At 43.5% G+C, this 26,688-nt stretch overlaps 1 protein-coding gene across 1 annotated transcript in view; it reads right to left on the reverse strand.

Moving 5' to 3' along the window:
• Positions 1-14,525: 14,525 nt before the first annotated feature.
• Positions 14,526-26,688, reverse strand: part of LOC119456072 (glutamate-gated chloride channel-like) — a 68,174-nt gene continuing 56,011 nt past the window's right edge. The window contains exons 5-9 of the mRNA XM_037717672.2: positions 23,720-23,802; positions 23,485-23,619; positions 18,649-18,992; positions 15,921-15,968; positions 14,526-14,703 (exon numbers count right to left, since the gene is read on the reverse strand). Coding sequence (XP_037573600.1) covers positions 14,527-14,703; positions 15,921-15,968; positions 18,649-18,992; positions 23,485-23,619; positions 23,720-23,802 — 787 coding nt within the window. The 3' untranslated portion in view covers position 14,526. The remainder of the gene's footprint in view (positions 14,704-15,920; positions 15,969-18,648; positions 18,993-23,484; positions 23,620-23,719; positions 23,803-26,688) is intronic.

Consider the following 26,688-nt stretch of genomic DNA (forward strand, 5'->3'; position numbering starts at 1 on the left):
ACAATAAAAAAGAAGCATGTGCTTTCTGCGGTAAAGCTAGGGAAACGATGGAGCATGTTCTATTGGAATGTGAAAATATCTGCCCAGTGGTAGATTTAGGTACCTCTGGCCTCCTTGAAGCCCTTGGGTTCAGCGAGAGCAGGGGGAAAGTACGCATGTCCACATTAGAGATTAGTAAGAGGCGATTGGAAGATTTGTGGATGAAAAGTAGGGAAACGATGAACAACGTACAAAAACAAAGTTGCCAAAAGGGGTTCAGAAAGTTTGGGGACAAAAATTATTTGTGATTTCGTTTTTTAATGACAGGTATAACTTTAGGCAATATAACAATGAGCTTGGTGGCGCAACCCACCACCCCGTTCTCAGGGGAACACTCGTAGCATCCGTCCGTTTGTCCGTCCGCCCGTCCATCCGCCCGTCCATCCGCCCGTCCATCCGCCCGTCCATCCGTCCATCCGCCCGTCCATCCGCCCGTGCAACACCGCATCATGTCCTCCTTAGAAGAAAATTCAAAGATGTGTTCCCGTCCAAGCGATATATATACAGGGTGTTTCAGCCCGAACACTTTCAAAAATCCTTAAAGGTTACCTGTGGCAGATAGCCCATCTAGTTAATGAGCTGGTCCCGAAGAGGCGGAAATTACCACAAAAAATTGAAATGCATAATCGACTTATCAACAGAAATTCACTAATTAAGTTTTTAACTAATTACCTGAGAGCCCATATTGCAATCAAATTGTAGCCGTGGATCCGCGTCCACTTGGAATTAATTCTGAGAATGACACCAGTTTCGAGATATTAATTCGAACTTTGCAGAGAAATGCATTCGTCCAGTTAATTTCCGAACGTCGCATGCCAAAATTAACTGGAACGCCAATGCATTTCTCCGCAAAGTCGGTAATTATTATCTCGATGATGTCATCCTGCGAGCTAAGCGCTATATCTATATATATATATATATATATATATATATATATATATATATATATACACGTGGCTATATAATATATAGTTTAAGTCGCTATTCCTCATAACATCAAAATGTCAATGCATTAGAGGTTAAACATGCGAACACGCCTAATGTTTACATGGAATTGACCATCTAACGTTGGACATATAAGAACATAGATTGTTTGACACAATATGCATTAGTTACTACATAAATAACTATGGAGACAATGTGCCGTATTTATCACAGCTTCGACGGCGCGCTGCATTGTTTATCCCTGACTAAAGAACGATATTGTAATGTGCATTACGCCCTGCCCAGTAAAGATGTACATCATATATAGCAAGATATTACGGTGTTCATTTACCTAGTACCTAGAAGTATTGGCCTTAGTCAGCACCCAAGTCACATTTGTGTCTCGTGCAAAGAAAAGTAGAGTATTTGTCTGCATTAAGAACACAACATTGTTGTCCCTGGGGAACAGTAGAAAGAGTTCAGTACTGCACTACCCTTTTTATCTATTGAAAACACTGTACTCTAAGTGTAACATGCTACTGCAATTTATACAGTCTAACTACGCTACATTCAAACAGCCCACAACATCGCACAATACAAATGAGAATACAGAAGACTTAGAACAGAGTAATAGGGAACACTGGTTGCAAAGAAAGTTAGGTTACACAACCTTTAGAGCAAGATGGTGCCTTCGACGACGTTTACGACGTGAGAGTGGGGCATGAACACAAGGCGTCGGGGACCTAAGTCCACCACTGAAGCCGTAGCGATACGCGACGAGTTTCAGCCCTGAAGCTGATCTAAGCGCTCTCTAGATGATGAAGGGAGCGGAGAGCATTTTTCCAAAACAGAATTTTAGTCGGTTTACTCAATTAAACATCCCCTAAATTACAGCTGGCAGTGGCACGCATTCCCTACGCGACAGAGAGTCATTAGGCTCGGCTAAGTGCTCATCAGGCAAATCCCAGAGCATAACACATTAGCCAGGTAGGATAGGCGCATGTTGAGGCTCTACCTGACCTTTTCCCCCTCAAGAGGAAGTGCTTCAGAAGGTGGAGCTCTAAGTCGTATTGAAGGAGTTGCATATTTCTTGCTGAACAGAGCTATCATCATGCATATAAGAACTGGCTGGATGAACATATGCACCTTGCTGCTAATTATTAGCCATGCTGATCGGCTATAAAAAAAAGGCGAAAGCTTGCACTAGGCCGCGCAAAGCTCAAGACACAGTGAAGATGGCCGATTGATTGCGTCTTGATGGCTTACATATTGATGGCTTACATAGCATGTTGGCGCATGCGCAACACCACCGTCATGAGACCTTTCCTGGCCTCGCAAGACGGACTCACGGCAAGTTCTCCACAGTCGTACTTCGTCAAGCTCTGTAGAATCCGCGCACCGGCATCCTCTTCATGCATGCAGTAGGTTCACTGCGCGTTGCATAGCGCAGCTTGCAACACCGACACAGCGTTCCACTGCGTTGCAATGCAGACAACGCGTTCCAGCAGACCCGATCCGTGAATGCATCTCTCTCTCTCTCTCTCTCTGACTTACGGTTGTCACCGCGCGTTGCATAGTGCAGCTTGTAACACCGACACTGCGTTCTAATGCCGACACCACGCTCCACCACGTTGCAATGCAGACAACGCGTTCCAGCAGATCCACACCGTGAATGCGTCTCTCTCCCTGACGGTGACAAGAACATTTATTGGTCCTAAGAAACTCTCTCTCATTTTCTTTATCTCTCTCCCGAGCATAGCGCGCAAAACGTCTTCTTCACCTCGCAGAGCATTGGCACGAGCGTGCGTGAACGCGCCAGCTGTGGACGAAGACGACGACGCTCGAACAAAGTCATATGGTTCGCATGAGGGCATGTTCTGCAAGCTTGGCTGAATAGCCTAATGGTTACGACGTTCCCCTTGGAACAGTGGGTACGCCGGACTCAAATCCCGCCTCTGCACGAAAGTTTTTCTTTTATTGCTTTCTTGATTGGTGATGATGATAGTTTCTTGATACGAACCACAAATTACGGCTGGCTTAAACAGCTTCGCTGTTAAATTTGTTCGCATAGCATAAGCAGGTGCAACATCTCTACAGAAAGCACGATTAACCATGTTACTAGGTAGTAGTGGCAGTCGGTTAAGCATGTAGCCACAGGCTCCACACCAGAAGCACACTTCATCTCATGCACATACATTTTCACTAACCCGAGTTCTGGGTTGAAGAGATGAGAAAGCGCAGGAGCAGCAGGGGCTCCGGAAGTATATGTGATGTGTGGGGGCGTGGTATTGGGGCTCATGTCACATCGCGTAGTTCACCTCTCTCTCTCTCTCTCTCTCTCTCTCTCTATATATATATATATATATATATATATATATATATATATATTGTTTTATATTTTTTTGTCACATAGTCTATATAACACTTGTACTTTGCGTATTGTGAGCATATGTTTGTTTCTAATTATCTGTTAAATTAACCTCGTGTTCTTTGATATGTGTCATTCCTATGTTTCCATAACGTGTCAATTTATTTATCTATTCATACGCTGTATGTATTTAATTTGCCTATATTTTGAACTTCAATTATTGTAAGCACCTTTCTTGTATTTGATTATTTGCTTCACTAACTTTGTGTATTCTTATGTCTGTTGCTGTTATGTTGCCATAATGTATTAATTATAGCATTGTTAAATTACTTATAGGAGGTCCCCCTGACAGTTCTTGTAACTCCGGGACCTCCTTCTGTACTAATGATGAATGATGAAAGAAAAAAAAAAAATATATATATATATATATATATATATATATATATAGAGAGAGAGAGAGAGAGAGAGAGAGAGATAGGCACTTCTAAGTTGAGGTCGCACGTACGAACAAAAAACATACTTTATTTCCTGCGTTTCGGCTGGGGTCCGGCCTTCTTCAAGGAATGCATGCAACGGTAAGGCGTTGTGCGGTCGCAACTGCTTGTGGGGGTCGCAACTGCTTGCAACTGCTTGTGAGTGTGGGGGCATGTCCCGACTGGTTTTGCACCTGTGGGGTAGACGGCTCCCACTGCCCCCCCCCCCCCCCCCCCCCCCCCCCCCCGGCTTCGGAGCCCCTGAGGAGCAGCATCGGCTGCAAGCACTGAGCTTTTCGTGACTTGTGTAAAGGGCAAGGTAGAACAACATATGATTACGGACAGACTTCGGATGACGTGCAGGTCGAGAAGCAATGAATCTTCTTCCGTCAAGCAGAATGTAGCGGGCTCAACAATATTGTTTTACTGGGCGTTGGCCGTAAACTATCCGATGTTCGGAATCGACTGCTCGGAATAATTCTGATGAACAATGTCTGAGTGTAGCAGCTGTGTTGCAGAAAACACTGCTCGTGAAGTCTTGTACGCTCAGCAACGACACAGTCGAGCTGGTGTCTCCAGATAAATTTAACTTGATCTTACCAAATTGCAGAAAAATTTTCAGCAGTGAAGGCTGGCCGAGGCATTTGTCGACGTTAAAGGTAGACACTACGTTGCCTTGCACTTGGTCAACATCATCTTGAAACTTAACTGCTGTGCTAATCGCAAAGCAGCGAACAATTCTGAAATGGCCTCGTTTTCGACAAGTAGAACACATACGGTTGCATGCTGTGCAATAACATAAATCCACCATGTGCTCGCGGGACCTACTTGGATAGCAGGCAGCCGAGATCGGACGGGGCGGATAGTTGCGATGTTGCCCACCATCTTCTGTGTCGCGCCGATAGACACCTTTGTGGACTTGTGCCTTGGAGAACTTCTGCATTTACTGCTCGATTCGCCCTTCCTTCTTTGTAACTTGACCACTTGCTGCAGCGTGAGAGTAGGCCCGAGTAGCAGAAAACGTCCGCGTACATGCGGTGAGCTTACGTTGCGGATGATGACTCACCGATGTGCCTAATTCACAGCATCTGTCCAAGGCACGCGGCATGGCAATAATTTCGTTATATGACTCACCAGGCATGTGTTTCCTCAACTTGAAGTGATGGTGTTCCAGAGCGTTGTCGTTCAGCATTTTGAAGTGTTCTTCAAGTAGCTTTAACAGCGTGTTCTAAGCGTTCGTTGTTTGTGCTTGCGATGCTGCCCCGCAGCTCCCCGGATGCGCCTTTATAGGCGTCTTTTAGCGTCAAGTATACATCGAGGCCTTCGACCGTCAAGCCTACTAACAGCATGCTCCTGTTGAATTCTGGAGAGGCGTCTCCAGCGGTCACGCCAACATATGCTTGGAAAACGCGGGAGAGATCGATTGTGGAGAGGAAGAGGTGCTATTTTTGCCACCTTTTGGGAAGCCCATTTCAGTGCTACTTCAGCCTCGGAAAGGTGGTGGACCAGGAGCTTGCAGGGAGGGAGGAGGAGGAATCGCACCAGTCATTTCGGTGGAAGTGTAGGCTGACGAGAAACTTGCATGCAGGTTTGAGACAGGTGAATCAACAATAGAAGTGTAGGTGTAACATAGCAGGAAAAACGTAGGCTGAGTCCCTGCGTTCTATGAAGTTGTTGAAAACCGTAGAAAACTATGCGAAAAGCTGCCGTGCAAGGGCGCAGCGTACAGAAGTAGCTGGTGGATTTACTAAGTCTGAGTTTTGGAAGGCAGAAAACAGATTGTAGAAAGACAGTAATGGCTGATACAGTGGTCATCTGAACCCGTTACAACTTATTACTAATATTTTTTTCTAGGCATGCACCTAGCTTAATAAGGGAGGACGTATAAGCGCTCCCAATCCTCAGTTTGCTCAGTGCTGGAAGCACGTTGCGACCGCCTATGTCGTGAGTATACAATGTATAGGATGTGGTTCTGAGTCTTCCGCCTGCCAATTTATTTAGTCATAAGTTATTTTTTCATCCCAGGCCTGCTTGGATGCGAAGACGGCGGTCTTCAATTTTCCGTACACAAACGATGGTCAGGAGCACGAATCGGCTGAAATATTCTTCAAAGCTCCGCTGCTCTATATGAAAGGGTGTTGCTTGGTTATAGACATGGCTGGCCTGATATTCTTGGTCGTCAAGCATAGGATCCCGGGCGTGTTAACCTACCAGTGCGTCTGATAGGCCTGAATAACAGGATACACCTCACGGACAAAAAAGAGAGCAAGGACGTACTAAGAAATGCTTTGCCTGATGCCAGTTTCATTAATGCATATTTATAATTCTGAGTCAGAAACGTAACGTCTGCCATGTTTACAAGTTAGGTAATGTTAATAGAAGCAAGAATTATACACACACACACACACACACACACACACACACACACACACACACACACACACACACACACACACACACACACACACACACACACACACACACACACACACACACACACACACACACACACACACACACACACACACACACACACACACACACACACACACACACACACACACACACACACACACACACACACACACACACACACACACACACACACACACACACACACACACACACACACACACACCACACATATATATATATATATATATATATATATATATATATATATATATATACAGTGAGAGTCTGCATGCCGGGATCCGCTAGTTGAATCGGCACTTGTAGGTTGATGACGCACGTACGAAAAAAAACGCTGTTTTATTTCCTACGTATCGGCCAGGGTTTGGCTTTCGTCAAGGAATCCCTGATCTCTGATGAAGGCCCGACCCCGGCCGAGAGGTAGGAAATAAAGGATCGTTTCTTTCGTTTTTGCGTACCTGTGTGCTCAACCTAAATATGCCTATATATAAGTATACATATTTAGCGAGAAGAGGTCGACATTCTTTATTTTGCCACAATATATTTCTGATGGTTCGGCTGGCGGACAAGCATTTGGCAGTTTGACAAACGCTGGTCGACCAGCCTTTGTCACTCTGATTCTGACACTGCATTACTATGGCGGAAATATTATGACAATGAACGTTTCCCGGTTAGACATGAACGTCAACACACATATGTCGTTAGAGCATATGTGGGCTGCATGTGAATGTCCTTGTTGTGTTTGAGCGAGAACATTTTCTACGGGAGTGTTACTACTGTGCTTAGTACGTGAGTAGTGCACGCACAACATACCGTATGTAAAGCTAATTGTACTACAGCATCATCAACTGGGATCTACCTCTCTTTCCTTATCTCTCCCCTTTACCCTTACTTCAACCAGGAGTAGCAGGCTGGAGACGCATGCACTTTTCCGACCGATGTCTCCTCCTTTCCCTTCATTGAAACCTCCTACTCCACACCCTACTGGGAATATACGATGCCTGGACTTGGCGACTTCACACGATCCATGAGGCAATCTTCAACTCAAGTACTATTACATTTTTTTACCTATTTTATTGCACCGAAATGCGGCGTACGGGTTGCGGCGCGCTTCTCGTCGTTCCAGTCTGCTGACCTCGCAAACTTTGTCGGCAGACCATTTTTAGGCGTGAGAAACTCGCCAGACAACGCCTAGGTTGTTTCTTTTTCGTGTACTTTGTTCATTATCTCTCTATAGTTCAGGTGAATGTGAGGATAATTTGTTCAGGTCATGAAGATCAGGGTGACCAGTTTTCCGCACAATTAGCGGTATCGCTTAACCCGTTTCTTATAACGACTTCTTCCACCAACAATGGCTTGATGGGTACGCGCAGGGAGAAACGCAATGACCTATTAATCATCTTTCATAAGTCCCTTTACTTTCATTTGTCTGCAGTGTAGACCATCAAGAATCGTGCTGCAGGCATGCGACTGATGCACACTTTAAGTATATTTTTCACTCCGTGTAAATAAAGTTACCGTTCTCGTAAGTGTTGTTGAAGAAAAAACAACTTTAAAGTTTCTTCAACGTCATTAACGTTATCAGCGGTGGTATTGGCGAGGTTTGAGCCGATAGTTTTGCTGTAGGTGTGGGTATCCTTAGAACAGCGGTAACTATTGTAGAGCAAGAAAAAATTACAATTTGTGCATGAAAGTATCTTCTACCGATAACTTGAACACCTCACAGCCACTTTGGAGAGATAAAACAATCATTATTGAAAATAAAAGCAACAAATGCAATCTATGTAGGTCTTTCGACGGTTTGCCTAGGTTATGTCAATTGTGTTGCTCCTAATATGTATCACAGAAAGCAGTGCCCACCATCAAGATAATGCACTGACGGATAAACTTAGGCTGCATTCGTGCCACTGTGTACATCGATGCACAAGCAGGATAGCTGCTTTCCGTGTAATAATTTTACATAGAGATAACGTACTGAACAGTTTTGCTGCTTACAGACGCCGGACGCCGGCTTTTTATCTCAATGAGTCATTTGATGCTTTCGCATCAATGAACAATTTCTCGGAAATAACTTCTTCAGCTCGCAAGCAGAGGAAACTGGCACCCAAACCTCATAAGGTTCACCAATGAAAATAGAATAGACACTAGCGACACAACTTGTAGGTATATTTCAAGCTTCGTATCAGTATATTGCTTTTATTTTCGTTGGCAGGATACCAGCAAATTTCCGGATCTTTTCTGCAGTGGCATATGAGAAGCATGTCAGTCTTGATGTGCAGCTACGGAAACGATAGGAAGGAGCGTGAGACAGGTGGAATTTCTTGGAAACCATAATGCTTCAAATGATATTCTTCTGACAAACTTCATAGAATATTCATAACATGTATAGCTGCCCTAATGCTTTGTTTGTATACAGGCCTTAATTAACAGTGGGGAGGGAGAGGATACGGCAAGTAACTTTTGTGTGTATGCATTGCTGTTTTGCATATGTGTTAGTGTATGTATGTGTGTACCGTTAATATTGAGGGTGTATGCTTTGTTAGGCAGGCGTTGTGCCCCTTCCGGTGGCAGTTGCCAGCCTTGCTCCTCGCTTTCCCTTTCCTGTGTATATGTTTTCAAATAATAATAATAATAATAATAATAATAATAATAATAATAATAATAATAATAATAATAATAATAATAATAATAATAATAGTATGTTTTGTTGTGCTTTACTTTCTACCTTGAGTAGAATGCCAGCCTGTAACTAGGCTAATCTCCCCAGATATCCTTATACGTTCTCTGTCTCCTTTTCTCTTGCTTGTTGCATTTTTTTTCGTAATCACTCGCGTGTATAAAAACCAAAAGATAGGTACGTACGGAACTCTTGGTCTCGAAAAGTCAATTATGCTGAACAATCTCATTTCTCTTTGACTGCTGTAAACCGGTATTCAATGTGACGTCTCAATTGCTCCGACAGGGTGCTGCCGCTTCCTCCAAGGGCGCAAATGCATGTTACGGTGCACTGCTGGTGTGGTGCAGCTTATGAGTTTCGCAGCTGCTGCCTGAACGCATATCTGCAGAAACATACGTCGCAACATGCCGTTCTGAAGGTTTTTAAAGCCTTCATGTATGAGTTGGTAAGCAATCCTGAATGAAAATATCCTGAGTTGGAGAAAGTAAATCAGCACCGACTGCGATACTTCTTGTCACACACAATTACGTCATCACCTGCCTTAAAGGAGAGCAGAACTAGTTTTGAAGGTGTGCAAGCAAATTTCTTTTTTTCGCATTGATGGTAGTGCATAAATGGGTAAGACTTCATGACTCATTCCTATTTACGCTGTAAGGTGCTGTGAAAGAAATCGTTACTTCGTAGCAGAGACATCGCGAAATTGCGAAATGCTTTAATGATAGGGGCCAGCTTATATTCCATGACGGCACTGTAGGAAGTTTCAAAAGCCCTACAAATTCAAATAAATATACATTAGCAATATCGGATATCAGACAACAGGGCATGACTACGGTAGACATTAGGTGCTAGCAGGCCCTTTTCATTCAATGCTGTTTCGTAATTACCTATGGCTCCTTGTCTTCTTGACTTAGCTGTAAATAGCAAAAAAAAGAACATACGATGCAGATTTTTTCTCGGAAATTTATTGCCTACCTTTTTACAATGTGCCACTATGCGTGCCTTGTTCTAAAGCATTTCATTTCACTGCTAAACGTTTACCGCTAGTCAGTAGATTGGGTGGCCAGTGCGCGTATTTGTCAACCCGGGTACATGGGGTGTACTTCTTTTGATGTCAGGATGAAGGGATGGAGGGAGGGAGAGAGAAATAGGAGAGAGGAAAGTCAAGTGGCAAACAAACATAGGGGCTCTAAATGCTTCTCTAGTGAAGGGCGCCTAAATAACTGCTCTTGGTCATTTAGCATGCAGGGCATGCAAGTGTGGAAGCTTGTTCGAGTTGGTTGCGGTTGACAGCGTTGTTTCACTTTCTGCCCCATTCCTTATTTTCTCAAGTCTGTGCACTCCGGCATAGAACACCACTGAAATCAGTTTTTTAACGTATACAAAACTCTTCATTGACAAATATTCAATCGAACCAGTGGCCTCACATTCATTCTGCAGTAGAACGCTAAATGCCTTTTCAGCGCCCATGCCAGGTCGTTTCCTAACGGATAATTTTTCCTAAAGGTATGGCCAACAATAAAACGTATTCATAACTACCATTTTTCCAATGCTCAAAGTAAAGCTACAAATTTTACTACTTATGCCAGTTGTGTGACTGCTGATGTGGTGTTACAAAGTAAAAGAGGAAAGTGCGGATCGCACGTGCCTTTAGGCACCCCGTGGGTGTTTAGGGTGGAGGATGATGCTGTTAGATGCACGGTTGTAGGACCTAGTTTTGGAAAGGCGTAGAAGCATTTGCTCCATCCGGGTGGGTGTTTACTCCCCGTTAAACGGGCGTCAGTAGTGGCGTGAGCGTGCCCCGGCATCAACTAAAGCGATTACTCTCGGAATACTTGATAAATGGCGTTCCTTGACTAATGACTCTGGGACAATAGCCATGAGGCTTAATTGTGGGTGCATAATGGCTGTCGTGCCAAAGTGCCGAAGAATGTGGCGTCATCGTTATCGCCTGGTTCTGCGCGTGGCTCAGTTGAAGATTGTTACTTCTTGGCTAATGGAGCGTTCATATAATAGACCTCACTTGAAAATGAATATGAAGGAACTACAAGAAAACTTGGGTGTTTAACTTCCTCGCAGAGACGTCACTACGTTTTTGTGGGCGATAACATTATACTTATAAAAACAGTTAATTTGCAAATTTGCTAGAAACATTTTTGGCTCAAATTGCCTATTTCCTCACTTGAGCGTGCTTCATTCAAACCTTTACCGCCTGTTCGCTCATCTCACCAGCTACAGCTAATAAAAGCGTCAACGATTGCGGACTTTTAGTTCCGAGAATTTAAGATGCCACATATAGCCAGTATATAATTGACCCTAGGCATACCTATTCGTTGCCGCTATGTTTACCACGATTCGTATGAGCTTCAAAAATTTCTGAATTGCTTTGCGGGTCCTTACAGTCATGTAGCTTTATCATTATATGTACTTATTTTTTCACAGGTTCGCAACCCCCTTCCTTTTCCTAGGTACATGGTAGCCAACCGGAGCTATCCTATGGTTAATCTCCCTGTCGTTGCTTCGCTTTTATGACTCCTCAGGAGAGCAGGTACCGGCTTTTTGTTCAGAGTCACCTACATGCTATTCAGTATGGCACAATAAGCATGCAGTTATGAGATTTGGTGAGTACGGTAGAGCGTCGTAATCTTCCAATTTAGACAATGATAAAAGCGATAGCAAGAAGATGGATGAACTCTAGCATTTGTGGCGTACGGCATACCCAATGCGCGCAAGAATGACCTGTATTGAAAACGCCGAGATTTGGGAGCTTGTATATGAATATCTTGAGAAAAAAGCCCCACAATCTGACGAGAAACAAGAAAACAAGGGCTTGCTTCTTTTGCACCTCGTCTGAATTACCACCGGTTTCCAGCGGTGACCTGTCTGAGGAACTATATTTCTGTCAGTCTTAAAAGGGCGGATACATGCGCAAATGGGGTGCCGGCTTTAAAAACATTTCCTTTGTGCCGGTTATATTGCAACACGACGTTGCACCATAACGCCCCCGTCCAAATGTTCATTCACTGAGAAGTTACCCTGCCATGTACTAATATGTTATATTTCACAGCAGTGCGAAAGTGCTTCATGTCATCATCATTCGGGAGCAGACTTGTACACGTCACAGAAAAAAAAACCGATTACAGTTACAATTACTTCTCTGAAAAAAAAATATAATTGATTACAGTCATCAAATACTTTCCCACGAAAGTAACAATTGAGCAGTTAGTAATAAGTTATTGATTACGTTAACATTGCCTTCCTCCCTAAGTTTATTAACATTGCATAAATACAGTAAATACAACGAGTAGGCCTGACTGTTTTAGTGGTTCCTCTGCAATCCTTGAAACGTTAATCTCTTCACTAAGAATTGTTTTTTAAAGTTTTCTTCCTGCAATGAAGACACCTGCAGCTACACCGAAAACTTGTTTGATGTGCGCGCTGAAGAGAAGGGCTTTGTTTTAACGTACATACACCTTGCTCACAAGAAAATGCATAGTTACTGAATGCCACAGTGCTGGGGTCTTTCTCTTCTATGAAGTTCAGTGCTTTATAGACGAGATATCCTCTATGAGTTGTGGGATTTAGGGGAAAGCGCTCGCGATGTGACCAGTGAAAAACAAAACAAAAAAAATTGTCTATAGAGGATTCCATGGCATCAACGTCCCAACTGGTCAACGCTACTGAGCCATAGATGAGCTGTTTCAATTTGTCGGCTAACATCTGGTGGTCCTCCATCCGGCGTCCTTCCCTCATTTGACACTTAGACTTAGACGACTAATTACAATGTTCACGTTCCTTGAAAAGGTTGCCAAATCTGTAATGTAATTTAATATAAAGCTGCGTACTATTTAGCTCTAATAACAATGTTCGTGTGTTGCAATCGCAAAAATTGTCTAAAGGAGTCACGTGTGAAAGAAACAGATTATAAACATACGCCGGTTAACGTTCTGAAATGTCTGTCTACCTAAGAAGTCACAGAATGCATTAGGCAGCAGCTCTTAGCGCGTATGAAGGTCGTTTAAAAGCTCTTCCAGGAACGGCAGATATTTATTAAGTGAGAAAAGCTCAGAGGTAGGACTTCCAAGAGATGTGTGCAAATATGCAAACCTTCCATGTTCGTGTGATTGATGCGTAGCAGCAGTACGCTGATATTGTGAAGGAGCTAGACCATGTACATGTTTTCATTCATTTGGTCACTGTAGTTCCTGTGAAATTTTAGTGCTCAAAGCTGTATCACCTCCTATTGCTTCTTTCGACAATAATGTAACTGTTTACACGTAATTAGTTACTGAAAATAGTAATTGAATTGCAGTGAAAGTTACCGCGTCAACAAAGTAATCGTAAAATTAGAGGATTACCAAGAATGTTATTCTTTACAATTATTTATTACATGTAATTCGTTACGTACAAATCTGTTATGGAGGCACGCAACGTTGCTTTCTTGAGGTTCATTTTACTGTCTACGTTGGTTTGAATTCTTATTCTCTGTCGCCTCTCTTGCATGAGCAAGAGGAATGCCTGCCTTTGAAAGTTCTGGCAGACTCGACCGAGTTCCGAGCGTTTTATTCCCAAAGCTAACAAGGTTTGCTGGGTTGGAATAACAAGACCTCCTTGTTTGACTGCAGTTCATGGTTGTTCAAGTAAAATATTTTATAACCTTACCCAAGAGCAGTGTATGACATAGCTCGTGTAATATAGATAATGCCCACTTAGTAAGTGTAATGACCAGAGGTTACCATTAACGACAAGTTAAATTCATATTAATAGTTACTATTGAAATGCACTCACGACTAAGGCTTTGTGTCCTCAAAAAAGAAATTTCAACATCCGTCTTCCAGCGATGACATAGTATATTTGCTTTGTTCACGAGCAAGAGCCGCTTTCTTCGAAACATTTTTTTCATTAATTTTAACATTGTAAATAAGCTTTTAGCAGGAACAAAAAAGTTAAGAGAATTTTGAGCATTGCGTGAAGCCGGAGTTTGTGGTTTCTTTCGCAATTATCCAGGATGAATAAACGTTGTATGCTTCGTCTTGGAGCTGTTGCTCTTGCAGAAAATACTAGGGCCAACGCATGAAGCAGACGTTGTTTTCTTAGATTTCCATCGAGTTGACTGGCCAGGATGAATAAACACGGGCAAACGATGAAATACGAAGAAAACAGAGGCTCTGTTTTTCTGCGTTCTGTTCTTCACTTCGTGCTGTGTCCCGCTGCCAAGTCATAGCCATAAATCCGCACCACCTTGCGCGCCTTTCAAACACACTGCGTGGAATTTCCGCCCAAATCATTCAAGCCTACAATCATTTCAAGTCAATGTGCCCCAATGACAATGGTCTGACGTGGAGTGTAATGACTTGGAACGGGGGGTTCCCCCCGTTCCGGCTAGGGAACCATCCGCTGACAGTTAGTAATGTTTTAATTTTATGTCTACATGAAACACCAGCGAGCACAACGTCATTAGTACTTACCCACCTTCCAGCTGCCGGCAATCGCTCACAACTCTAACCGAGACAACGAATCAGATGCGTCTCGCTGCAGACAATCCGCACGGAGTCAGACTTTCCGTTTTATCTGATGGAAGTACAGAAAACACGACAAAGAAGAAAACTATATCTTTATGACTTAATGTAGTATGGCCAGTACACGAGGTTGAACAGGAGAAAAAGGGCAGGGAAGGCGACTCGGCTGAGTTGATCGATCTGCTTGGCCTTGACTTTTCCGACGCTCCGTGGCACTGTCTGCACCAAGGTGCGAACTTCGGTGTGTCCATTCTTGTCGAGAACGAGCTGTGCCTGGAACGACAGAAGCATGGACAATCTAGAAGGCTCAACCCCACTTTGATTGACCTACTGCTAGCTCCTTCCTTCCCCCTAACCTCTTAATCGTACGTACAGATGGAACCGTTAATGCTTCCTGAACGAATCTAAGGAATCAGATTTACCTTTTGTCGAACAATTTGTGACACTACTCTGGAATGTTTGTTCGCTTCCATTCGAGTCCTCGTTGAAGCATTTTTCTTTGCGCAAGCTGGGACAGTCTTTCCTCTCGTATATTGTAGCATTTCTTAAGCCGTGCTTACTGACAAAACAAGAGGCGACCTGAATAAGTTAGCAGCAGGCAAGGCGAACGCTGGCTCACAGGAAGTGAAGATTATCGAGCTCTGCGTATATTATTCTCTTCTTCATGAACTCAGTCACTCAGAGGAACGTACGTGGATAAATATTGACGCTTTTGTATATCTACAGACGTTTCTGGTGCTTTTTATGTGCTCAAAGCGATGGCCTAGTGGTGATTTTTTTTTTACATTTCCTTTCTGTTGGATCAGCGGAGCTTCGCTGCGCTCTGGCTGAGAGAAATGCTGAGTTTGCTAACGCTTTTCGACATTACTTTTCTACGCGTAAAAGTAATTAGTGCACTGGTGTCAGCAGAGACAGCTGGCTCTTGGTAGAGTTACTAAAGGCAGGTGGTAATAAATCTTTTGCGCAGAAGTTCATCTGCGGAGTTAATGCAGGTTGGTCGTTTTTGTTTTTACTTGCATGCAGTGTTTATGGCACTGTTAAGTGATGTTATTGATTAGCAATTAATAAATCACTGGCAGCGCAAGACAATGCTAACAAAGTGTCTCGTATCAAAACTTTATGTAAGAAAATTATGTGCGTTACACTACGAAAAAGGCACATTGTTTTCATAAAAGAGAAAAAAAGAAAAGCCGCAGGAAACGTAAGATAGGAGCGCAACCAACAAAATACAGTGAAAAACAAACATAAGACATGTTATGTTCCCTGCGCGCTGTTGTATTTATGGAAAAAAAAAGAAAAATATGCTCTTCGGGCTGATGTTCTTAAGTATGCTCTCATTGTGAAATGAAGCCTTCAAATTGCCATTTTTCTCTTCTGCAAATGGCTGTGCGAAATAAGACTTATGTTGATTGAAGGAATAGCTCCCATTTCCTAAAGGCAACAATGTCATCCTAGAACAAAAAAGAAACTGATATGGCCCCAATGCTCACCGAAATTTCGTGTTTTGAGCCATCGCTGGGCATTTCCACCACCGGAACCTGTAATCAGGAAATTAATGATATCTTGAACCGCGCGTGCGGATGTTTCTCGTGCATTTCAGGGGTGCTCTCGGAGAGATCAAGCTTCAACATTCACATGCAAGGCAGATGTAATGCTTGAACTGGAAACGCTTCAGAACAAAAAACAAGCCTGGTTTAATGCATACTGGTGTTTAGAGTGCAGTGCCGTAGCAATATATATATATATATATATATATATATATATATAAGGTGCATACCTGTAGAGCAGAAAAAACAACCTGAGCAAATGCGAAGCCAAAGCGACATTCTTTTCCGCCATACTTTCAACTGCTCTGTCCCATTTTGCCTGACACATTAGGTAACCGCAACTGCTTGCGATTAAGCTCCATTTTTGTTTGCCTGCTTCGTATTCTATTTATAAGTTATCCCGTGCCAAAGTGGCAGAGGAAGTAAGTAAGTTTCCGTGGTGCTAAGAATGTGAGCAAAATTTATTTGAGGAAGCGGAGACAGGTCGGCTTCAAGAAAGTTCTCTGGCTTATTAGTGTGCTTAGAGATCAGGGCATGAACCTAATAAGACGGTTATGAAAAAAATAGCGGGTAAAGGAGGAATGAGAGCTTGGATGCGAAGCTGTAAAGACAGCAATGTAAGTTTTATCGAGCAGGCAATGAGCACGTTTTGTTTTCTGAAAAGCAATTCGTGATACAAGCGATATAAGATACTCTCCCAACTATTTTTCACCCCATATTTACCATTCAAGAATTACATCCTTAAAGAGAATGAAATACACAAATTTTCCGAGATTGCACAAAATATTCCCCCGGAAGATACATACGAACGAACCCTGTGCGTTGGCGATTACCGGGTTGATGCGAGAAAGTTCGAACCCTTGGTGTTGGGATGACCTGAGCACGATACTTAAACGTCGGTTTAAGGCAACTTCATGAATACCACCCGAAAGCAAAGTAAAAAAGACTCAACAAGAGAGCAGTAGGACTGATTACAGAAAGTAATCCTATTTACTTCGTTTCAGCGCCTCATCTTTCGCAGTTCTTTTTCCACATGAAACCAGGTTCTGGTAAGATTATGCTTGAATATTGCGCCGTGGTAAGGAGTTGAGGAACAGTTATTAACCCAGAAATGTTAAAATTTTAACCAAGGAGCCAACACTCGTACTGGGAATGGTTTTGCGTGGATTCAGAATAATGATCTGGAAATCAAAGTTTAAAAATTAGAAAAACACACTGCATGAAATTACGGTATATTCGAGGAAATCACTTTGTGGGTTGATGGATGATGACATCAATATACTTGCGGTCACCAGGAAACGGTAGTGGCAGTTGCCTTAATTGCCAAAAAATAAATTTAACAAAGAGCATGGCAACAATACACGAGTGAAGTTAAAGAACCGCCGTCACTCGAAAGAGAGAAGAATTCTTGCAGCAAGAGCGGTAGCTTTTACTTACATAGTATCACGAGAAACAAAAGAACCGAGCTTAGTTTGGCGCATAGACCTAAAAAAAACGAAAATAAACCTAGAAAGCTTGGCATTGGTTTCGCTTTTCAGTAGGAAAGCTGGTGAAAAATTGTTGAAAAACACAATCGTGGGACCTCGTGTCCTACATGCAGTTCCAATACTTTTTTGATATTTTTTCTTCTATACGTTCATCGAAGGCATGCTTCGTGGATGCCGAACCAGAACTCACTGACAAAGCAATTCAGGCGGTTTCGCCGCGAGGGTCATTCAGTGCAGCAATTGTCGTAAATATCGATTCCATGTGTCCTCCGCAATTGCCCTGCTCAGCGATGCGCATTTGTGAACAGATATTCCACTATGTCTAGTCAGAGCAAAGGCGAACTCACGATAGAAAGTAAAGATAACTAACTGTAGTAATGTGTTGTCGTGCTCGGTGCGGTGCATATTGGGCATTCGTAATACCATGTAGAACAAGGTCGAACTGATGGCGCTGAAAAGTTCATACGATCGTGAGTGTAACAGCTAGACTGACTGCATTGCGTCAGTGCTGCGGACTCAGAGGAAAAGCATAATGTCTCACGCGTGGACTGCCCCATGGCGCTAGCGGCATCTGCTTTCATAGTGCAAAAATCAATGGAATAGGACCTATATAGTTATGTGTTTTCCAATGGCCACGCCAAAGGCCACACAATCTAAATGTTTCTTTAATAATTATAGTTTTTTGTTTGGTACCGCACGGGCTTCCGTAGGACATAGTATTGTTATGTGAATGCTTGCAGGCCTTCTTCCTAAAGAAGCTGCATCATAAGTAGCCCGATGAACATTTTGTTCATAAATAACCGTTCATATTCCATGGGCTGGCGTTTCCGTATCCTAGCCCCTCCAAATCGTTTTCTTCTTGTGGCCTTTGTCCCTGGACGCCGCCACAGCTGACGGTGAGCGTACGCTGCTGAAGCGGGGCTGGGCAATTTGGGATTTTCAGGGGGTATTCAGGAACTGGGCTCAAGGCTTATGTTACGGGACGTGTAAGGGCCATCGGAGAGAGGCTTCTCTCTGGAGAGAGGCTTCCTTCATAGCTGATAGCAAGAAGATAGCATACACATGGGGGGAATAGAGTACATGCGCCCTTTCGGAGAAGTGATTTTCGGTCTACAAAATTGGAAAGTGGGTCGAAGGAAAGGGAAGGGCAAAAGCTTGCGTGTCATAACTGATTTGAGTCTTACGTCAGAGGAGGGGCTCTTATTCGGCAGCCGCCGCCAGAGGTAGTTGACGAATGTGAACTCGAGAAGGGCAGCAAATACGAAGGACGTGCACGATCCTATCCAGACGTCCATAGCTTTGATGTACGAGACTGGTGGCAGGTTGCCCTGGATGCCGGCACCCTTGGACGAAATGGTGAGCAGCGTGGTGACACCCAAGGTGACACGGGCAGGTATGGCGTCCACGTCGAGCCAGAAGGACACCCACGATATCACCACGATAAGCGTGGTCGGAAGGTAGGTCTGCACCATGTGATAGCCCAGGGAACGCTGGAGATAAAAGTCGGCTTTCAGGCAACTATATTCTCCTGAAACGAAATAAAAAGAAAGACGCGAACATAACTCTAGTATGGGCTAAAGCACTCAAATGGCTTCATATATTGCATCAGGTAACATATTTCCCCACACGTTTTGTCAAATATAAGTATGATATTCGTTATCACCGTTATGCCATCGCTCGTGGTGAGCTCTCACTCTCGGAATGTTAATGCACTTCGAGTGCCTAATATATATAGGAAGACGGACCTGTCTTGTAAGAGTGTACAAAAAAGTCGCAGTGTCGCCCGAAAGGCGAAGCATCAATTGCGATAGCAAATTTACTGGTAGAGCATGCGGAGTAAGCATTGTAGTTTTATGGGCTGCATAAACTTGGACACATTCGCTTACTAACTGAATTAACAAGCATGGTGTAAGCGCACTCAAGCAAACATATATAGATCACACTCGATGACCGCAGACAAGCAGTGTCAAAACGCTGGCATGAGCAATCGTGGCAGGACCAGTGACCGAAGGTTCGTGTGATCTATCGCTTCAACGGAAATTGAGCTGCGAAAGCACAGTTTCTGTTGAAGGTCAGAGGTCACAAAGGTCAGAGCAATGTTGAGATCGCTTTCAAGACACGGTGCGCGCAACAACCATCAGATGCGCAAAGTACAAGTACGCAGTTCCTGGCAGAGTAGACGCCGCGCACCCTCCCTCCCACACTGCTTTCCCGCTTTCCTCCTTTCGCGTGGGAGATTTAGTCGCCAGTTCCCCTTGCGCCCGGTCGCAAGACACGCATTTAGTGCCTTAGCTAAACGTTGCCTCCCCTCCCTCCCATCCCCCCACGGCATTTTGCACGACTGGAGACGTTGTGTTTGCTCTCCGCCGTGCGTTAGCTCTCCGTGAAAGCGCACGTCCCTCGCGCGCTTTCACTCGGACATACAACATACAGCAGGCGGCGACGAGTCTGTCGCCATTGGACTTTATACGAAACCTCACGGCGACGACGACGGCGACGGCAAGAGTGCGCTTGGAGTGTGCATATAATTGCTATCGCAATAATAACAAACGAATACTCTAGCGCGTCCTCAAACTAGAATGTTAAACGCTGTGCCTATAAATAGAAAACACTCTGATAGCTGCGTCGTTCCATCAAATGGCCACCCAATGCTTTCGATGCTTTCTAAACCAGCGAGCTGCAAATCGTTTTAGAGAGCACAAGGAACACGGCCTTTTCTTCCTCAGCTTTCGTACCTACCTCTCACTTCATGCCACTTGTTTTGTTTATTGTTTTTCGCCACAGCGCTGGTTTAAATATTCATAGGCTATAAAACGAGGTGTCAGGGAATCATTTTAGTGAGCACTCAAGAGGTCAGCCACAGCTAGTATTGTCTTTTCCCTTTATTGTTCGTAGCTGCTCCACTGGGGTGGATGGAAGATAAAATATTCAAGTGACAGTTTAGGTCGCAGCGGGGCACTGCGACTATTCATTTACGTCATAGCCAAATTCACAAAGCTTTTTGATCGTAGTGCTCTTCGCCATTAGCTGGCAGCCTTCGCTAATAATATGTGGATTTGCTCTTAGGAATAACTCTAGCGTAAGAACGTTTTGTGAATATGAACCCTATACGAATACGATTACGGACGCGGGATCACAGATTGCTCCAGCACCTATATAGGAACGTTTGCTCCAGCAAGCACCGCGCGAAATAGTGCAAGACTTACTGCAGATTGTATTTGGCTCGATATAATGTAACCACCTCGCATTACGGGCGAAACTGCACTTTTTTCAGGGAAGCTGTTTCTGTGGACCCTGTGCCGTCGTCCGTTCGCTAAAAACCACGTGACCTAACGTGAGAGGAGAGGAAAGGAAGAGCTAAACCTGTGAGAATGCTGTGAGAGGGTGCAGATGAAAAGGAGAACGGAGAGGGGGGTTGACGTAAGTCGCGCCGTGCAATACACGCGTTGGAGGGGGAGAGCGTGAGGCACGCCAACCAATGGCGGTGTACGACAAAAAATATGTCAACGGAGGAGTGGGTGTGAGAGGAGTTCACGTTTGCGTTGTTTGTATGTACGGAGTTTTAGTGAGCGACTCCTGCCTCGGAACGTCGTAGAAAAGCGTGAGGAACGCGCTAGGGCCACCGACGCGCTCCATCCTCCGCAACGCGCTGGGAACGCTGGCGCCCGTGGACGCCGACGCGTCCCATCCCCCGCAAGTAGCGCCATTCACAGCTTCGCTGTTTGACCATCTTCATAGAATGGAAGGGGCGGTGATTTTTTATTTCTTCATAAAATTCTGGGCCCGTTTCAGAAACCCGTCTTGCGCTAGAATGTTTCATAAGAGAAAATTTCGGCCAATTCTGATGCTAGATGTATTATATATATAATGTTTCAATTTGTCGTGCTAGTAATGTTCACCTCTTTGAATAATCCAGCTCAAGGACTAGAAATAAGATACCTGCGACAGGAAATAAAAAAAATCCATAAAACCTAAAAATGATCACCCTGCATCACAAATATATTGTTTATTTGGGAAGCTTTAGTAACCATACTACATTTCATTATAGGTGTTGGAAAATTAGTCGAATGCAGATATCTTGAATAGATACTGGTGAAATAGAGCTGGTGTAGCATTCGTAGCCTGGTTCGGGAAAAGGCGAAAAGCTATGCACCTTGACGGCATTCATTATTCGATGCGTCACTCATTTTACTGTCCAGCGCAGGAGAAACAAAAGCAGCCGACCTCTTCCAAATAAATATTCTTGTATCGCTAAAGATAATCCTGATGTAAAACAATGCTAAGTGGGAGCAGCAAGAAGAATTAAGGAAAAAAATAATTACTACATATCATGAAAGAGCAAGTTATGCCGAATATATGAGCCGGCTATAACTCAGCGAATTGATGGGGTTATCAGAATGGGCAGCCGACCGGCAACGGACACGCTTCGCTTCAGCCTTCCAGAAGGTCATTAGTTATTTGAAAGCTGATAGCAGAGTAATATATTTGTACAGATACTTGCTTTCATACCTATCCAATGGTTCATTTCTACCTTTCATGCCTGTTTTTGACAGCCTTGACAGTTTTGTTGTAGAACTGATATGCTAGGAAAATATAATAACAAAGCCATAACCAAGTTTTCCTTTTTTATTCACCGCATAGAGCGTCTCTGGCGAGGTTGTGTATCCAGATATTAGTCAGGTATTATGGAATGGGACACGAACGAATCAAAGTTTTTTCACTGACAGGCAGGTTGCATATTTATCAGCAGCGCAATTCCCAATTCCTCCGCCAACACAAAATGATCGAGAAATTTGTGTCCTTAATATCAAGAATACTTCGATTCCTGTGTTTCTTATACTTGGGAACATGTTTTTTTTTGTCTTAATCATCGAAAAACAAAAAAACAAAAATGTTAGTGAAACTATTACAGCACATGTGCACTAACATGCACTTCTTGTTGGGCTACTTTGTAGAATGTGCACGATTACTAGGTTATCAGTAAAACAAGCACCTAACGCTCACCTGTTTGTGTACCCAGCACATACTGCCTTAAAAGAATAATTCTGTGAACTGCCCAGATAAGTTTGTTTTTGTGTATGTCTTTGAAGTTTAGAACTGATTCCAGTGCATTTATCTATGTCTAGTTGCTTGTACCATTTGCATGGGGCTGTGCACATCTATAAAATCAGTCGAGCATCCAGCGCCACATACAGGTTCCAACATCCCCATCACATAGGATGATGATGATAATGACATATAACGAGCCAGGATTGCAGCAAGTCATGCATGTGGCTCAGCTTGTTCTTCTGTTTTCCTAGGTGATCGGTTGCACTATGAACTACCCTTAAAAGGCGCTGCTCCTGGTGGAGAACTAAGAAGAAAAAAAAATTCGTAGACCCTCCGCTCCGTGAAGATGGTTAACCAGCGAAGCTGAAACGTGCGTCCCCGGTGTTTATCACTGGGTGAATCCCGAGGGTTCATTCAAGTATTTCTCAATCATGAGGTTACACACACGTTCGGCTGCGACGGAGAGAACGACGTCACTAACGATATGCCCGCAGTTCTTGTCGCTTGCGTTCGATGTCTTGAGTTTGCTCGACGGCGTGGTTAGCAGCATTCTCCCGCCCTTGTCGCTTGCGATTCTTTGAAATAAAATTGCTTGAAAATAAATCTGTCTGTTACGTAAGACAATGAATCGCTCATAGCCCCTTAAGAGATGGCTCACGCCCCCATAAACGTGACCTCCCCATTACTATGACAGAAGAGAAGTGAAATTCCAAGTTGGAATGATGAGCGCCAACGGAGCCAGCTGGGGAAGCAGACGACGGCGACGAACGCGGGAGCAGTGGAACTAGCGCGTGTCGAGCACGAGCACGAGCGTAAAGCGAGTGGCGCCGACGAGCCAGCTGCGAAAGAAGACGGCGACGCTCGAGCCAATGCTGATGATGACAGTTTTTTTTTTTTACATAGCGATTTCGCCTTGCCATATAAGATTTCACCTAGACATACAACGCTTCGCTTTAAAAGTTTGTTCTTACCTATATGAAACTTTTCTTTGCACAATGACGTGTTCACTTTCTCTATCTCGAACTGGGGCAACTTGAGGTTATCGAAGAGAACAACAGGCTGGCTATCGGACCATTTCAGCAGGAGCTCCTCGGTGGTTTTGGAAACTGCGTAAATGGCAACGCGAAGAGTTGTGTGAGAGATAAACATAAACGTTTCTCTTTGCAGTGAAAGCGCTTTTGATGGAGTATTATATAAACTTCTTACAAGAGGCGATTTCGATGCTGCAGATTTGGGAATCCATGGGGTACCGGTACAGATCCATCATGCAGGAAAACCTCAGTTTTAACCTGTTGAAGAGATGAAGCAAAAGCCATAACATAAAACTAGAAGAAGTCACAATGTATGTTCGCAATAGCTGAAATCTACCGTGGCGGTAACCATGACGTCCGGTTGAACCCACGCTTACCACCACCGCCATCCCGTCGAAACGTCGCTTTTCTTTGTTTCATATTTTGTTGTTTTTTTATGTGCACATTTTCAACAACTTGATTCTGAGCAAATTAAAATTCACGGGGACTTTCACAATGCGCACTATAGCTCGAATACCGATGTGGTAAATAAATTCAGAGGCGTTAAAAATGAAATAACATATCAACCGACACTGTAAAGAGACAGAGTTATTGTTAAAAGACCCTTTCAATCAATTACAGTGCCGCATATTGCATCAAAGAGAAACACGCTGACCCTATTCTTTATGTAGCTCCAGGTTTGTGCCCTGAAAGTAGTGGGCACGCACCGTTACGGAAAGCAAAGGCCGGCATAATAGTTGAAGCACAATGCTTGAAGGTAAAGTAAGCATCGATGGTCTAAATATTTTCTGAGAATGCATGGATATCTTAGTGACACAGCATTTGCGCAAGTCTACACAATGCGTTCCTGACACAAAAGGCTTTGTTTAGGTGAAAAAGCTCTTTTTCTGGTTTACGCAAACACGTGCTATGCGCCTCCCAGTGAGATTTTATTGTTCTGAAACACACATCGGCGATGTAAGTGTAGTCTTCTGTTCCTTCTTTGTTGTTGAAATTCAGAAACTTTTTCATGCGACAACTAGCTTAATTATACCCGTGAAGCTAGGCTAACAACATGAAGCCCGGGCCATACCATTAATAACACATCAAGCAGTCTCCTTACAGAAAATATTATATTAGCCTCTGGAATAAATAAATAAAAATGAGTCAATATTAGGTATTTTAGGTTTTTTTGCACTTTTGCGATGCACCTACTCCATAAAAAGATTTCTAGAGAAATGTATACCTTACCTTAGTGTGCACGGCCGAATAGTCCTAAAAATCACTTTCGTTTTTCCAAGCCCCACGTGTCACCTTGTGAATAGTTGATTCGTTGCCGGATAATGCATTAGCCGTATAGAAGGGCGATGAATTGGGCTAGTTGGCGTTCATTGATTTCGTTTGCGCTACGTCTTCTTTACAACCAGTGTTCCTTTCCTCCCTGTTAGCGTCTTGCAGTGCGTAGCGCAAGGCAAATGAAAGCTTGATTACTAAATCCGCAAAATTGGGAAACAGGACACGACACACGAAGAGAGACACAGAAAGTTCGATCTATCTGTGTGCCTCTTCTTGTGTGGTGTCCTGTTTCCCAATTATGCGGATTTAACAATCAGTCATTAAAAGGAACCAACTAGCCCCTCAGGACACTCTAATTAAAATGAAAGCATAAACCGCGGCGCGCTGTACCACGTTCTAGTGCGCGGGATCTTACATCGCTTTATCATCCATTTCTTTTTGGTGATATAAAGCGAGAACGCGGTGTATGTGGTTACTTTTATGAAAGACAAAAAAAGGCACAAATAATGTCCCTTGACCTATTGACGTTAATTACCTCCTGCCCAAAATTTAAAAACTTGAGCAGCAAAGAGACATTTAATACAACCCGTGAGAACGTGGGTTTTCGGACTCAGCCGTGGCCCTCAGGAATAACACCGAGACCACAACGTCTAAAGTTTAATCATCTTTACGCGAAGCCAGGCAAACTCGGACACTTGGATGTTTCGAGCGCGGTCACGAGAGCACAGACGATGCTACTTGCCACGAAAATTCATTCTCCCAGCAGCCGGAGAGATATGCCACATAAACCTGATATGATGATGAAAACCAGTGAAACACACAAAAAGGTACGACGTATTTGGCAACGTTCAAAATGTTTGTTAATAATTTTATTTTTTCGGGATCCTTTTCGCTCGCTATTCTTTGTAGATAATAACTGCGAACATGTTGTTAAGCGTTACTTTTCAACAAGTATAAATGCTCTGCGGGCTTGGATAGAGCTCGCTGGTCTGAAATCTCAGGGAGACGTGTCGAAAAAACTGTCGAACAGTGTAATTATTCCCCAGAAGTGGACTTTCAGCTTTTGCAGAGAGCTGCCAGAGAGTCACCAATATCTGCCTGCGGTACTAGACCCACCACGTTAGGGCATTTGATAAGATGTGGCGCTGTCGAGCTCGTGGGTTCAATCTCGGCCTTAGCGGCCGCATGCTAACGTGGCCGGAATGCACAAAAATACTCGTGTAACGTGCGTTGGGTGCACGTTAAACAGCTCCAGCTGGGCAAATAAAATCTGGAGTACCCCTTTATCATGTGCCTCAAAATCATATTGCGGTCTTGACATGTAAAACTTCAGTATTTAATTATTCCTGTAGGCTTCCCAGAGTAAAGAAATTGTGAACTACCTGTTCAATTTTGTTAATTGTCATGACGTTTTCTAAGGAATTATTTACTTCTTAGAATTTACTTATTGCAGGCAATAAACACACACACACACACACACATATATATATATATATATATATATATATAAGAAAATCAGAAGCACAACTTCGCGGTTATCTTAGGTTTATTATTTTCCCAACAGTTTCGGTCGGTGGACCGACCTTTATCAAGGGATACAGGAAAATCTTGCAACAGTCTTTTTATATCTTCAGGTAGAGAAGAAGGCGCCAAAAAAAGGTGAGAAAGGAGAGATAGAGAGATATATGACAAAGGTGAACATGCAAAAAAAAAAAAGGATGCAGAGTTAAAGGGAAGACCCCAAGACCTGGTTGTGCCAGACAAAGCAGAGGGCAAGGTCGCTGTTAAGCGTGTTTCACATGCACAATTGACGGACACGCCTGTTATGTTAAGTTGAACATGCAAAAAAAAAAAAAAAAAGGGGGGGGG

The sequence above is a fragment of the Dermacentor silvarum genome, chromosome 6 (assembly GCF_013339745.2).
Source record: "Dermacentor silvarum isolate Dsil-2018 chromosome 6, BIME_Dsil_1.4, whole genome shotgun sequence".
NCBI lineage: Eukaryota > Metazoa > Arthropoda > Arachnida > Ixodida > Ixodidae > Dermacentor > Dermacentor silvarum.